This window comes from Diuraphis noxia, unplaced genomic scaffold (assembly GCF_037042655.1).
Source record: "Diuraphis noxia isolate RWA-SAM2 unplaced genomic scaffold, SU_Dnox_SAM2 contig0002, whole genome shotgun sequence".
Lineage (NCBI taxonomy): Eukaryota > Metazoa > Arthropoda > Insecta > Hemiptera > Aphididae > Diuraphis > Diuraphis noxia.
In genome coordinates, this window is record NW_028301712.1 from 46,164,672 (window position 1) to 46,181,222 (window position 16,551).

At 27.2% G+C, this 16,551-nt stretch overlaps 2 protein-coding genes across 2 annotated transcripts in view; both read right to left on the reverse strand.

The window, feature by feature from the left end:
* Positions 1-1,090: 1,090 nt before the first annotated feature.
* Positions 1,091-2,309, reverse strand: LOC149058545 (zinc finger MYM-type protein 1-like). The gene has a single exon (XM_089220718.1). It carries the CDS (start codon positions 1,549-1,551, stop codon positions 1,093-1,095), a length of 459 nt encoding a protein of 152 aa, XP_089076844.1. The 5' UTR covers positions 1,552-2,309; the 3' UTR covers positions 1,091-1,092.
* Positions 2,310-3,290: 981 nt separating this feature from the next.
* sfl (N-deacetylase and N-sulfotransferase sfl) overlaps positions 3,291-16,551 on the reverse strand; it is a 43,103-nt gene continuing 29,842 nt past the window's right edge. Inside the window, exons 5-15 of the mRNA XM_015517122.2 lie at positions 16,407-16,533; positions 16,193-16,308; positions 15,789-15,974; positions 9,514-9,642; positions 8,874-9,056; positions 6,126-6,346; positions 5,933-6,059; positions 5,439-5,593; positions 4,403-4,579; positions 4,046-4,284; positions 3,291-3,585 (exon numbers count right to left, since the gene is read on the reverse strand). Of these exons, the coding sequence (XP_015372608.2) occupies positions 4,056-4,284; positions 4,403-4,579; positions 5,439-5,593; positions 5,933-6,059; positions 6,126-6,346; positions 8,874-9,056; positions 9,514-9,642; positions 15,789-15,974; positions 16,193-16,308; positions 16,407-16,533 (1,650 nt within the window). The 3' untranslated portion in view covers positions 3,291-3,585; positions 4,046-4,055. The remainder of the gene's footprint in view (positions 3,586-4,045; positions 4,285-4,402; positions 4,580-5,438; positions 5,594-5,932; positions 6,060-6,125; positions 6,347-8,873; positions 9,057-9,513; positions 9,643-15,788; positions 15,975-16,192; positions 16,309-16,406; positions 16,534-16,551) is intronic.

The following is a 16,551-nucleotide window of genomic DNA, read 5'->3' on the forward strand; positions in this document are numbered from 1 at the left end:
ATTATTTTACTTTTTTATTATTTTTATATACACACAATTTTCGGGAAAAATAGTATTTAGATAACATTCTAAAATATTTTTTTTAAATAAATTATCTTTTGGTAGGTAGGTATGTAAGATTTTACGGGTTAGGACCGATTAATTATCTATAATAGTATAGTTGTGGTAAAGTCTAATGGCATCTTTTTTCTTAATTTCATGAAGACATTTAAAATAAATACATTTGTGTTCGCTTATCATGGTGATCGTAATTACGTAGGTAGTTATGCGTTATATTTTTACTCAGTACCTACATTGTACATGCGCAAGTTTTTTAAAAATAAAGTTATTTCTTTCAAGAGTTTAAATATTCACAAAACATGCAATAGTGTCCGAATAAAACAATGTATAGGTAGGTATATCCCAATTTAGAAAAAATATATTTTGTGGAAGAGCAGATGCGAAAACTAGAACCAGACCAGTGCATGTTCTTATTCTGAAGACAATATAATTCTTGGTTTCTAAAATAATTGTAATATTATATTCTATGTTAAAAAAAAATAAAATCAAAACTAACTGCATATATTTGACGATTTTGACAGCATATTTTGATAATTTTTAGTTTAACAAGTTCCGTACCTTATAAATAAATCATACATGTATGCAGGGCCGGCCCTAGTTTTTGCGGGGCCCAGGACAAAATCATTTTTCATGTATTTTTTAAAAATATGTACCTAACTACCTATATTCGATTATATTTTCCTATATATTTTCATTGTATATATTATTATACTACTCCATTCCCAGATATAATTAATATGTGTCGCAGTCTAATTAATAATTTTTATATATTTTTGGGCCTACTTTCTCAATGAGACCCAGTGATCTCGAGATATAGGTAAAAAAAAATATAATAATAATATTAGATATTTTATTTTATTAGAAGTTAAGACATTAATAATAATAATAATTAAAATGAAAAATACTGTATTATAATAGTACTGTTTTCTTTATAAGTAAATAAATTATAGATAAGTATAATTAATTATTTTTATCATAATAATATTAAAAGGTAAAATTTATAAGGTAAAATATAAATTATCACATTAAAACTTAAATAAACATTTTCTTTCTAGATTTTTTGGAAGCGAATATATCAATGAGATGTTTATAATCGACTGTGGACGATACTTCTTTTTCGATTGATATTAAAGCTAGTTCTGATAGTTTGTCTTGACCTAATTGATTGCGTAAATAGGTTTTTATTAATTTTAACTTGGAAAAGCTTCTTTCCGCACATGCTGATGTCACAGGAATGGTTAGCATTATTCTTAAAGCAATGGTTAGATTAGGAAATGATCCGTAAGTAGTTTTTAAAATATTAAGTGCCTGTAGCGAATTTGTGTCATCGTCAACTAAAGATCGAAAAATAATCAATTCAGAAAATAAATCAAATCCATCTACATCTTTTAAATCGTTATCTGTTAAAATAATTTGCAAATCTTTACAGTGTTTTAATAAGACATCATTTTCCATTGTTTTCAACTTGCCAATTCGTATGAAACTTGCCATGATGTATGATATGTTTTAGATTTAGAATGTACCTAGCTGTGACTTATTAACTATTACTTCAAAAGCTGGGTTATCGATTATATGACATTTCAAATAACCATTTGTTTAATATTATGGTGGTGTGTATTGGCAACATCATAATTTATTCTATTTAATTATGGAAATATGGAATTGAAAATTCAAACTAGTGTAACTAATTTAGGTAAACAATAAATATCACATATCAGTTAGTAGTTAACAGTAATACCTAATTACTTATTGTTTGATTTCAAATTTTCATTTAGTAGTTATTCTGTGTTTTTATATTATTATTAAAAAGTAAATACTTACTACCTTTATTGTACCATTAAATGGTAATATCAATATAATAATAAAAACTAAATATAGGTAACCAAAATAAAGCTTGTCATCAACTAAAACAATCAAGTACATGCACACAGTAGTGACATGATCTTTTGTTATCAGCTGTGCAATTTAATTCTTATGACTTAACTACCACCTATTTATAGAAATACATACTTTTAGCTAAATACACAATGGTAAATTAAAGGTTGACTTCCTCAAACAACCTAACCTATCAAGTAACTTAAGTATCAACCATTACCCACCCACCCTTATTTTCATTTACATAACTGTATAATAATCCCGTTCTTGCTGTCAGTTAATAAATTTAACACGGATATAAGAGAATTATAGGTACCTGGTGAACCATACACATGAAGTATAATCCTTAAATAATATTTTGATACTGTTTAGTATAGTTGTCAGTAGTTACTATACGACTAATATAATAATAATGAAGGCCTGGATTTAAATTTATTAAATAGAAATAAGAATATACATTTTTCTTCTACAATTTACTTAGAAAGATTTTGATTATAAATGTTGATGATTTGTAATATACCTATAGATTCAATGGTTTATTTTTTTTTTTTTTGCATATTTTAATGAAAATTTATATTAACTGCATACATATTGAAAGTTGCATAAATTTTACATATTCTACAATTATAATAAAAATAATAATAACAATCATTATTATTCTATCTCTGTTCATTAAAATAGTCAAATTAACATTTGTAAAAATACCTACTATTAATCAAAAATAATTAATGATAATATATAAGTTATCAACGAATAAAAAAAAATATTGAATTTTCTAGAGATAAATTTATAATTACGTAACTACATTAGATAAAAATATATTATGTACAAATTCTATACATGTAATTGAAAAATTGTATTTTCCACTTATTTTTTTTAATTAACTTTTTTATACAAAATTATTTATATTATGTAATATTTTTAATCAAAACTTTATAGTTTATTAATTTGTAAAATAGAAAATTGTTTTGTATATTTATGATAAGAATCTGCATATTTTATAGATTTTTATTGCATATAAATCTGGGCTCTAATAATAATAAATATATATACCTATGTATAATCAATGAGGGCCTATCTAAATATCAGCAAAGAATAATTTAGTTTAATCTATCTTTGCTAATGTTGAATTAATTAAATAAATAAGCAAACAAATTACAAAAGAACAAAACCTCTGTATACAAATAGAAATTGTCTTTTATATTTCATCTGACCGAGTCAAAATAAGACAATTGACACAAAACACTGCAAATGCTCAGTTAAAAAAAATCAACAAAAAAATGGACGGTCTACATGCAATATACACACACATATATTATATGCATGTTAATAAAAATTTTTATAAATACAAGACAAAAAAAAAACAAATATTAATTTATTTTATTAATTAACATTAATCTATACATAAAAACAGTTAGCTATATAATATACATACATTAAAATCAACAAAAAGTAATAATATTAAAAAAAACTTATAATTTCATGAACTTAAAATAATCTAACATAATATGGCATCGTTCTTATTTTACATCATTAAAAAAGTGAAATATAATATAGATATCATATGAATATGGCAAATTCAGCATTTTTATTTCTTCGTGGTAGAAAATACACCAGCCAATAACCGCTGATATTTCTTTTTTCTACCACCTGCAAACAAAAATATTAATAAAATGAGTTAATATTATAATAATATAATAGTATCATAATTTGATATGAACTCAATTTATTTTCGTTCATATGGGAGATACGCTTAATGTTTATATTGTAAGACCCTAATTTGCTTGCAGTTTTTCAATGGGTTATTAAACATGTTTAATCATAAGAAATTGCATCAAATTGACACCTAAGGTGTCGACTATAATTTGGTTGACTTTTAACTTTTAATTTCATGGTAGAATTTATTTTTTTGAGGATAGTCTTAGATCTTGTGATTTCCATAAGATATAGGAAAATCTAGGGTTAGCATTTATTGATAATGTCTTCACACCTCCAAATTTAGGGTAGATTTTAAATCGAACTTCTCAATTACTTCAAAACTTGTACATTCCATGACATTAAAAAAAATAATACCCTAATACAATCAAATAGATAACACCAAAACACTTACGAAGCAAATGTCAGGTAGACGAATAGCTCAAGTCGTCTTTAAGCCATAGTGGAATGGTAGTGTGCTCTAGCTTGCGCAATAGTTTTACCAACGCTGTGTTGTACGGCATATAATACTCTCGGAGGTACTTGTATGACTCCTCGTCCATGTTGGCATACTGCCGCCCTTTGCCCTTGCCTAGACACTTGTTACCGCCACCTTCCAAAACCTTGCAAAAGAATCCCTTCTTAGCATCATATCTGTAACACACGAGGAAACCATTAGGACAGGTATTAAATTGGAGATAGTTTGGAGCCTGAGCTGTATTATATTATAATATGACTAGAATATGTTATTATATATTATACTTATGGGCACCTGATGTGAGAAGAATAATCAAACGGAGGTGTGATTTTCAAAAACTTTTGAAACTGTTCCAGCACATCCACAGGATTGGACTTTAGCTGATCACCATCAATTATGTGCAGATTATTGTGGTGGAAATAATCTAGCCACCGCTCTATGTGCATTGCATATTTTCCCGGGTTTAAGCACCTGGTAATTGAAATTAAAAATTGAATATTTGATAACTTTTTTTATAACAATATTAAAAACCACCACATTTCAACAATCATCGGTATAATGTTTAATTTAAAAACTGTTATCGAGAGTATTGTTATAACTTATGACTTTTCAATGATCAGCCATAAGCATAATATTTATATTTATAGTGTTGATTTGTCAATTGAGTCATCCATGAATTTTCTAATAAATTATAACAATTATAATTAAAGTGTTAGTTTAAATAAAAATGCTTTAATGAAATATAATTTTATGAGTAAATATAAGTAATTTTAAATAAAACCTTAATAGGTGAGAATTAAGTTGAAGTATTTTATAGTCTTTAAAAAAAGAAATTTGACAATATTAAATAATAATTGAAAAAAAACATTTAAACAAATGTATTATATTGTATGCTATAAAAATAATATCAGCTCAGCGATATACAAGTGAAAACATTGAATTAGAAATTAGCATTGAATGTTCATAATATTATTTTAATGTTTTAAATTTAAATTATAAGATTGTAACACTTTTATCATAATTTATGATAAATATGTAGATGCATATTATCTGTGATTTAATGTTTGTTATTTAATTGATTAGTATTTACTAATTACAAGATAAATATGTAATTAAACAACGAATTTAGAAAAACCTAAAATTAATATATTACAATTTCATAATTTTTATATAGTTACATAGAACTAAATTTATTAGGAACCCCAACTCAAATAAAATTATTATCCTTTGTGAGAACCTAGAACTCGTTTAGTCTCACAAGATCTTCTGAAATAAGTTTAAGACTGTTTGAAAGTTTAAAAAATATGTAATTATTATTATTTGCAATAACCTATTACGAAAGTCCCTCAGTGGTTTTGGCGCGACAGATTCGTTGGCTGTTATCACTTGGTGAAACGAATATTTGAGTGTGTTTGGATCACCATGAGCTTTGGCGTGTTGATACCAGCTGTAAGCTCTTTTGGCCGGTGAGATTAATATGGTCACCTATATACACAGACAATAAAAATTCTCATTCAAGTCCACACAACAAATGGAAAGTTAAAATATCAATATAAACAGGGCTTGATAAAATCATCTGTAGGTACTAAGCACTTAGACCACTAGGTGATCCTAAAGGTCCAACATTTTGATGGTTGTAAATATTAGAAAAATGTCATAGTTTTTCACAATAAAATATAATAAGTATAAAAACATAAAACCAATAGTCAATGTCAATCAATTTTTTTAGTGTATTATAGTTTTTTTTCTAGATTAGTAGGCCCTTGTTGTTGTGCCTTAAGTGCCTAATGATTAATTCAGGCCTGAATTCAAAACTATACATACAAGTTTCACATTGGGTAGTAGTGCCAATACCCGTTTGGGTACAATGTCTGAATCAAAATAGGTGGCGGATTTTTCAAATACAATTTTGTTGTCCACGGAGTCATTTGAAGGGAAAAACTGCATATACCTAGAATCAAATAAATATATTAATATCCATAAGTAAAAAGCAGGTGTTGTGTAAAATGTCACTAACCAATCCAATCCCTTGTAATAGTTGCGGCCATTGAAGAATTGGATTTCTTCAAATGTTTCTTTACTCGGAATGTTTGCTGATATGTTTGGGTGCATTGATAAGAAAGTGTATAATGCCGTGGTGCCAGTCTTCTGAGGTCCAATAACTAGAAACTTGGGAAGATGCTGACAAGATTTTTTGTAAGACCAAATCTTAAGATGGCGTTGGTCCAGACAAGGATTCTAAACAATCAGTAGTCATTGTATAATGTATATAATATAATAATTTTTTTTGTTAGTTAATATTAACTATTTGTTCGTAGGATTGTATAAATAACTCTTATATGTTTCGTTATTTTTAAATTATACAAATTATTTATGTTTAAACTGTACATAGAATTATTAACATTTTACTTATTTAGTAAATAAATAATAGTTTAAATATGAAACACATTTTTATTCAAAAAAATCATGTCATACTAGTAAAACAGAAAGTTTTTTTTTTTTAAATTACATAGTTCATTAAAAATCAGACAATTATTTCCATTGAGCAATGATGCTTTCTGTTTGAGGACAAACACTCAAACAACAATGATTTTTTTTAATTATTTTATTTTATTTTAGAATATGAATATTATTGTATAAGAAGAGAATTGGTAAAATTAAATAATATTTTAAATAACAATGATGATATATATCCACAATTTTTATTTACTATAATGTCATATTATTTTGTTTCTGTATTATTGTGATGAGAAGGTACCTACAAAATATCCTTTTTCAACTGGTTTCTAGAATTTGATATTTGATTTACATTTAAAATTATAGTTATGAGTTTATGATTTGTACAACATACTCCACTACAGATTGGCATAACAGAAAATTAGAATCTTTCCTGTTAGGCTGAAAAACCTTCAATAAGGTATTATGAATACTGATGATAAAAACATTTACAATCATTCATGCCAAAAAGTGTGTACAGCTAAAAATTGTAATATTAATACTTATCAATAACTAACATTTTAATATAAGAATCTTCTAACATTTCTATCAACTTAGGTAATTCTTCAAGTTTAAACTACCTATTATATTAAATTGCTGTATTTAACTACCTATAGTCTATACAATAATAAGTATTAAATACATTTTTACTGTGTTCATTGCTTAATTATTTAGGACAAAATGTACAATGGAATAATAAAAAAGAAAGAGTATCTACACTCCATGCAAATACATCAGTACATGTGTATGTCTAGCCACTATTGGTTTTAGTCGATATAAGAAGTAATAAATTATTAATAAAATTATAAATTATGAATATATCATGATTTTGTTTAGAATCTAAAAAGTATAATTAGGTTGCTATGATAACAATTATATTATTATAAATCGCTGTTTGCTAAGAACATTAATTTAAAATAACTTAATAATATTAATTTCATCTTTTTTATTGGTTAGTTGATATGAAAACTAAAATATGTTGGACAGAAAAATATATAATATTTTACGTTCCTGGCTTCAACATGATAACATAATGGTAATCCTCTCAGTGTTGCATAAATTTATAGAATGATCACATCCATAAACATATATGTATTAAATTATTGATATATAAGTACCGAAGAATATATATTTTTATTCAAAAAAGAAAATGAAAGAAATCATAAACTAAACTAGGCCACTTAGATTTATATATCCCTAATATCACTAAATAGTCCTCTAGCACACACTAATAACTGAATGTAGATGAAGAAGTAGTAACCTACAGAAGAAAAAAAATGTTTTCCCTTATTGATCATAATTTTCAATTATTGTATAAAGTAATAAAAATAACTTACACACAATTTCAGTTATTAAAATGTTAAATATGTGTTGGTAAAAAATGTCTGTATATCATGATATAAACAGGAAAATAAATGCAATAATAACATAATAACTATGTATTAAAATAATGTAAAACAAGTATTATATATAATTGAAAATAATTCAAAAGAGAATAAGTGATAAATGTCAAAACTAGTCATTGTATTAAGAGATTAAAATGATTGAATTTAAATATTATCTTTTAAGTTTTAGAGTATCCACTTATAATAATTATAAAAATGTTGGACAAAATTACTATAATCTCTCTGTATTTAAAATAGAATTACCGAAATTCCATAACATATAGGGAAGAATTTTATCCTAGTCATAGAGTTTTTATTGCTTGGATAACATTAATACAATTAAAGTTATGAGTTAAAGAAAATTAGGTTTTTTTTTCATTTTATTATTAAAAATTATTGGTCAGTACTACAAAAAAAAAAAAAAAAACACTGAATCAGATACAATTTTTCCCTCTGTGTTGAGAAATTTTGATAATTCTACTTTAAGTACAAAGGAAATATAGAAATGTTGTCCCGTGCTAAACAGTTTTTGCTATGTTGTACATTTGTAAAACAGAAACAAGACATGTAGGTGTGCGTCCTCTTAATAAGTATGATCAATGATAAGAGTATACTTTTCTTTTAAGGGGCAATATAATATTTATATAATATATAACCAAATATAAGGTCATGCTAATATCATATTATGTATATATTTTATCTTATACAATGCAATAGACATATTATACAAGATGGTGTACAAGGAAAAACTAGGATGAAAACAAAGATCATGTTGAGCATACTTCTTATTCCTTATACTATAATGATAAAGACATAGAAATACAGAGACAGTTATAAGCAATAATACACACATACATATACATAATATATTGCAATAAACTTACACCCCAAACTGGATCAATTTCTTCTGGATACATCTTAAAATATTTGTCTGCCAGTTCCTGAGGTCCTGATGATACCAATTTTAAATTTGTCCAGCACCTAATGAACTGGAATACCGATTCGAAGGTGTATAATGCTAGTCGGTCACTGCCGTAATTGGACATGTGGCTCATGAATACGTTGATCTAGAAAACATGGTTGGTTTTATTACAATTATTATTATTTTTACCATTTGCTGCACATTGTGTAAACTACGAGCAACCAAATTTACTAATTTAATAAATAATATACACTAAAAATTAATTTGTTAACATTTTTGTAGGTCAAATTTGGATATATATTTGATAATTTGCAGAAAACCATATAGGCAATATAATTAACATACTTCTAATTGTTAGAATCTTTTTTTTATAAATTGTATCATGAGATTTACAAAACAGACAGTAACTAATTTTGTACTAAATAATTTTGTGTTGTATCTTATGGTTCACATTTAATAATTCATGAAATTTTAATAATTTTAATAAGAAAATAAGGTAACACAATTGGCGATGATCAGATTCTCTCAAAATGTATATTGAAATAAAATTGATTATAAAATATCCCTGTAGTGAAGTTGTGAGTGATTCTTATTACACTTACAGGGTTGTACACAATAGTTTGAAACAGTTCTCCACCCATTATGGATTCGTCCAATTTTTTGCGTCCTCCAGGGTACCGGTCAACATAGATGGTGTGAGTGAACAAGCCACAAGTCTGCCTAGGCAACACCTAAAAACAAAATAGAATCAATTAGTATTATTTCCATAGTATTATAAATGATACCAAATTGTCATCCATATACAATAATATAGTACACAGAATTAACGGTAGAGTAAGAATTAACAATGTTAGATTTTTCTACAAACAAAATGCTGAAAGATACAGGACGACAAAATTAAGGTTTGATTGCTTTTACAAAAAAGTTACGATAAAACTACGAATACTGGTGAAATCTAGGACTCACTGGTAAACATTTTTTTTTCTATTTACAAAACTGATCAAGTTAGAGTAAGTCAAAATTTGGATTTATGCATAAGACGTGTCTAATGCAATTTTCATTTGTAACCACTGGAAATAAAACATATGTGCCAAATAAATGTTTAATTTACTTTATCTGTTTACAACTAATAATTTATTAATACTGTAGGTCACTTCAATGAGTATCTCGAATATGTAATGAATTTTGTTTAGTAATCTGCTGTAATAAGATTACAATCATAGGCGTTGCCAAGGGGTGTGCAGGGACATACCACAGCATAGATGGCACCCCATAAACGCACAGAAAATTTAGTGAGGAGTTCAAACGTCGTATGACATTGTGATTGGCAATGTATATAATTATTATTGTGATGTAATATTATGAATATAATAAAGTATAGTATACTATACTCAATTAATATTCAGTTTTTATTTTATTATTAACTATTTTTACAGTAGAATTTTGTGTTATTTTACAATAGCTCTAATAACGATAAGATAATCAGATAATAATAATCAAATAATAAAATAAGTATGAAATTAAACATTATTTTTAGCATATTAAGGATTTCATCTACTGAATTAATTAAATGAATAACAAAATACTTACAATGATAATAGCAATAACTGCAGGTTAGGTTAGTTTAACTTTTTTTTTTTAGAAAATTAACACAGTATTACACAATGCAATAGGTAAAATAGATAACTAACATAACACTATATATATGTCGCATCCACTTAGTGTAATTGTATTTTTCATGAAATGGATATCCATTTCATGAACTACGATCATATCGTGTAAGTCAAATTTTAGTTCATGAAATGCGACATATATTTTATCCATTTCATGAAATGAAAACTCTTATTTTACACTTTGTGTAATATTTTAAATTAATTACATCAATAATAGCTAATTTTTCGTGAAATTGAAATTTTTAAATACTACATATTATATTAAACTCTTATTTGTTATGAAAAAATAAAATCAGTTTAAATTAAGTTTATTTTTAATCTATTACATTATTATAATTATTTAAAATAAAAATAAATTATATATTATATATTTATAAATAATTATAAGAATCATCATAATAATATTATTTATATAAATAATAAATTATTACTTATTTTTACAAATATTAGTGTTATGGCAACGACTGTTACACTTTACAGAAGCTTTAAAACAAGCACATCGTTTTGATTCACATTGGTGTTTACAAGTACAACTTAAAAAACCTTGTCCCCCAGAAATATGAGAAACTGTTTCACATAATGTGAGTTCTTTATCATTATTAACTTCAGTAGTTTTAAAAAAATTAGATGTCGCGGGTTTCAAACTTGCTGAATTTTACCACCCTTTTACTAAACCATATTGAGTTCCGAATTGGTGAAGTTTATGTTTGTTCTGATTGACAATAACTGCAATTACATTTTTTTAACTGTGGTTGAATTTAGAGATTTTAGAATTTTTTTAAATTTAAAGATTCCAATTTCACAAAAAGTTATCTGTTGATGTAATTAATTAAAAATATTACACAAAGTGTAAAATAAGAGTTTTCATTTCATGAAATGGATAAAATATATGCCCATTTCATGAACTAAAATTTGACTTACACGATATGATCGTAGTTCATGAAATGGATATCAATTTCATGAAAAATACGATTACACTAAGTGTAATATAAAACATAAAATAACATGAAATACAAGATGAGGGAAATCATCTAGCGATGGTACCCTCCAGTAATTAATTTTTTTTATACATTAATTTAATAGGTCACGGCACCAGTTTCTTTTGAGTCAGCGCGGTGGATTGTCAGGAAGAGTAAGTGATGCTAGGTGAGTTTAGAGTGAAATCTGTTATAGTACAATTTAGCTAGTTGGTCAACTGTTGGCATTCTTAGATCTTTGTGCAGGATTTAATTTGTTACGTATCAAGGGGCCGAGGCTATTAACCTCCTATTGATGAATTGGGAAGCTTGGATAGTGCGGACTAGGGAAGGTTTGGCACCCAGATTTGCATACCGTACGCCCAAATAGGTCTAAGTAGAGATTTGTATAATGTGGACTTAGTGTGTATTGATAGTTTAGATTTGAGAATCGGTCTAAATAGATGAACGCGGTTGTTAAGGATTTTACGTTTGGCCTTTAAATGCGGTTTCCATGACAATCTTTTGTCAAGTAAAATTCCCAAATATTTTACCTGCTTCGATGTAGGAATCTCGACTCCTTGAAGTTGAAGCGAGGAGAGGTTGTTTTTTCGTAATGTTAATGGTACATGGAAAGATTTATCAGGATTTATTAAAATTCTCCACTTGGTTGCCCAGGTGTTTATTAAATTGAGGTGATTTTGGAGATAATTTGAAGATATAATGGGGTCTGGATTGGAAGAGAGTATAGCTGTATCATCTCCATACGTTGGTATGGTCGTGTTTGTAGTTTTTGGAATATCTGATGTATATATATTAAATAAATCGGGCGATAAGTCACTTCCTTGTGGAACACCAGTAGAGATTAAAAAGTAGGAGGATATTGAGTCACCTTGTCGAATTTCAAATGTACGACCATGGAGGTAAGATTGGATTATTAGATAGTAGGAGGAATAATTTTAACTTGTATAGAAGGCCATCAAGCAAAACTCTATCGAAGGCTTGGGCCACATCTAGAAAAACTCCTGGGCAGTATTCATTATTTTCAAATGAAGTTTGATGGTAAGAGGGTGAAGAATAATTTACAATCTATTCTCACACTTATCAAAAAAAAAAAAAAAATTAACCCAAATCGGTCGAGCCGCTACAGAGAAGTTTTTTTACAAACACTGGAACACGAGAATTTTGTATATAGGATTTATTACGAAAAACTACAATGGTTCAGGTCTTAAAAAAATTATTGAACAACAACTGAATTATAAAAATTTATTGAACAATAAACCTCCTAAGACGAGATATTTTTTAAAATTGAAACTTATTTAAAATCCAACCAAACGTGAAACAAAAATACCTAACATAAGAAAATACAAAAATCCATCTTCAATACAAGTTAACAACCAGGAGATTCAATGGAACAACAAAAAGAACTCAGAAAAACTTCTGGGACTTAAAATGAAAAATTATGCTGGGAAAACATACAGACAAAAAATTTTTACAAGGATACACACTAGATTGAAAATACATTACCCATTATTAAACCACAGTTCAACTCTATAGATGAAATGCTTCCTACTATACATAGCACAAATAAGACCGCAAACCACAATTGTATAATACGTTGACTCACAAAAAAAAATTTTAAAAACTATAAACCCTTCAAAATAAATGTTAAAGAATAGTCATCAAGACTAAATAAACAACTACATAATGATACGGGTTTAATATCAACGTGGATGACGCAGCAGTATAAAAATTTCCCTGAAAACTTCACAAAGCCAAAGGAACACTCTCCATCGTAAAACTGGGAAATGATTTAACAAACTATGTAAGATTAAAATCTAGACATCCACAAGATACTCTACTTGAAGTCTACTCAGACTCAAAAACTAACTAAAATGTATTGTTAACTTATTTGTAAACTATAAATTAACATTGTAAAAATACTTAGTGTATAGAAATAATTATATAAATAACTAAAAAAAAAAATTATTTTTATTTTTATGTTACAGAAGACAAAACCATAAGAAAATAGTCATTAAGGTATGAATATTACAATATATGATTTATTTAAAGAAATTATAGTGTATGTTATTATATATTGGATCGACAATAACCAAGTTTGGTCATTTACAATTATAGATGTATTAATAACAACTCATGACCCATGTAGAAGAGTTGTGACATGTACATTATTTATTGGTAAAATGGACAAGAACTATACAGTCATAATGCCAGGGGGAGCGTGAGAATCGTTTGATATCTTGGGTATTCATGAACGAGGTTTCTTACAGTCCAAGTGGGAAATTAATAATTAACACATTAACGAGAAAATATACTACATATACTAATTATCATTATAAATTGGGATTGATGACTTGATTGTTTTAATTAAATAATGGTCAGCGCATTGAGTCTACATTTAATTCAATAAAATCAATGTAGTGTGCAGGTTAAAAATAATTATTATTATTCAAACAATGTTGTATGTGCCAACACATTTTTGAAATTAAAGATAGTTTTCAGCAAATTCAATAATTATCGAATGAATAATAATAGACAGTAACTAAACGATCATTATTTTCAATGTATTTTCTAATTAGAATATAATGTGGAAACTTTAAGGAGATTCAACACCGCAATATTTGTTTAATACACATGCGGCACAGGATTTTAGCCGTTTTCTTTGCCTAACGTACCGATTGATATAGTGCAGCGATAAGAATTCTGAAAACAGATTTGAAATTGTTTCAAGTCTACTTGAGATCGACTTCCTTACATTTTTGATTTTAACTTATCCAAAAATAGAAATATGATAATATTTAATAACTCCTTTTAGATTCTGAACGAAGTGAGGAATGTATTGATTTTACAATGATGTATGTTTTTTTTGTGTCTGTCATCACGTTTTGGAGTAAAAATAATGCTTTGATTTTTGACTTCAGTCCCTCTTTGAAAAGGGAAATTCATCTAGTTGGTACTTTGGGGGGACAAGAGTAGGTTTTAAAAGTGTCAGGAAAAACCCTAAAAAGTAACGAAAACGCAGGAATTTCTATGCATAATCAGTTTTTGACAAAATCGATTTTTTATTTTGCTATTACTCAAAAACAAATCATTGTAAATACTTGAAATTCGCACAAAATGTTTATATTAGCGTAATATATTCACGATTAAATTTTTAAAACATTTTAAATTTTTTAAAGCTAATTATAGGAATTTTAAGTTCAAATGTTAATGAAGTATGTCAAAATCGCGACAATTTGCAAGTATATTGCATGGATATTATGAAGTTGAAAATTCATAAAATGTTTGTGATTTATACCTAAGCTTGAAAATCTAACACAAGGTTCTCTATAATTTTTTCTTCCAATAACTGTAAAAAAATACTCTAGAGTCAATCTAGAAAACATTTTGTGATCGTATAAAAAAAAAATTATAATTTAAATATAGGTAATAATAGACTGACAAATCATCTCCGTTCACAATCGTTTTTCGTATACAATGATACCTGTCATTATATTCAAATTTAACACATCCATTATAGTGACCTACTCTCCATCACTACTATACAACAGAGCGATACCCACTTCCCAACTTTTTTTTTTAATATAATATTTTTGGTATTTTATTTTATTTATTTATTTATTTATTTTTATTTTTTTTTTTTGGGGGGGGGGGGGGTATATTAAGTTGTGGGGAAGTCGATCCCAAATAATCTTAATAACAAATTCATATCAATTTTTAGAATTCTTATAGCTTCATTAGATCAATTGATAATTTTGGCAAAGAGCAAATCATCTAAAATATTACATCACGCGTGTGTTAGGCATAAAACAGAAAATAACGATATCAAATCCCCGTACTTCATACATAATAACATGATAACAATTAAAACTTTCTGAAGTATGTGTAATTTACCACCGCTTTATTTAATTATATATGAGTAAAACTCAAGAGAAAAATACACACAATTAGAAAATTATGATGGACTTTCACTAATACTGTTTCATTAATCTTAGATTTATCAAATCTCGTTTGTAAAATTCCAAAGTTGAACTACAAAATAATTCGGGGTTTGACCAAACTATTTTGTGTATTCTAGGTTTTACTAAAATCAATCTGTAAGTAGCCAAAATTCGGACATTGTTCGGCAGTAGTAGATTTCACTGCTATTCGTACTTTTATCGTAATAGGTATATATACAATATACATATAATAACAAGTTGTAAGTTAGAGCTGGATTGCACTCGCCTTGATGCCTCGATGAATGAATCCTCTCCTCAACCTGGCGGGCCTCAGGTGCGGATATTCTTCAGTCGAAGTTACTCGAATGTTCCACACCTTTTTCCAAACGGTATATAGCAGTTCGTGTACCGGGTAAACGCCGGAATGGTGGGGCGCCACTGAGTAACTGGAGTTAGTCGGTATCCCATGTGCCTGTGATATGATAATTAATTAATTATTTTTTTTGTCTTTGATTTTTTTTTTTTTTTAGATTTATTATTAGTCACGTATATACTTATAGACACAGTACCTTCAAGATTAATATGTTTTTTCAAGCATTTAGTTAATAACTTATACGAATCTATAATTAATTATATAAACCACACATAGCAATATGTAATATTATAGCGGCTATACCAATGACTACTCACCTCGGCAAACGCCTTATTCAACGACATCTCGTACTCCAGATGCGTTTCATTGTTGTACAGATGTGGTTGCATGTGATTCCACATATGACAAAACCAGTTGAACTTATCTACATTTTCTAATAATCGTAATTATTTTTTAATGATATATAATATTAGATAAATAGAAACGTTTACAAAATATTGTAGAAATTAAGTAAACAGTAATGAAGCTCACCTAATATCGTATCGTCTCCTTCGTTTTCCTCCCATGTGCCCTTATGGAAGTATTTTCCCGAGAACCCCAAGTTAAATTTAAATCCTGGCACAATCTGGCGTATCCGATCTTGAGTCTTAATCAAGTCCTAATTAAAAGACAAACA

Coding starts and splice junctions, on each gene's coding strand:
- LOC149058545 (XM_089220718.1), bottom strand. CDS start 1,551: ATGGCAAGTTTCATACGAATTGGCAAGTTGAAAACAATGGAAAATGAT.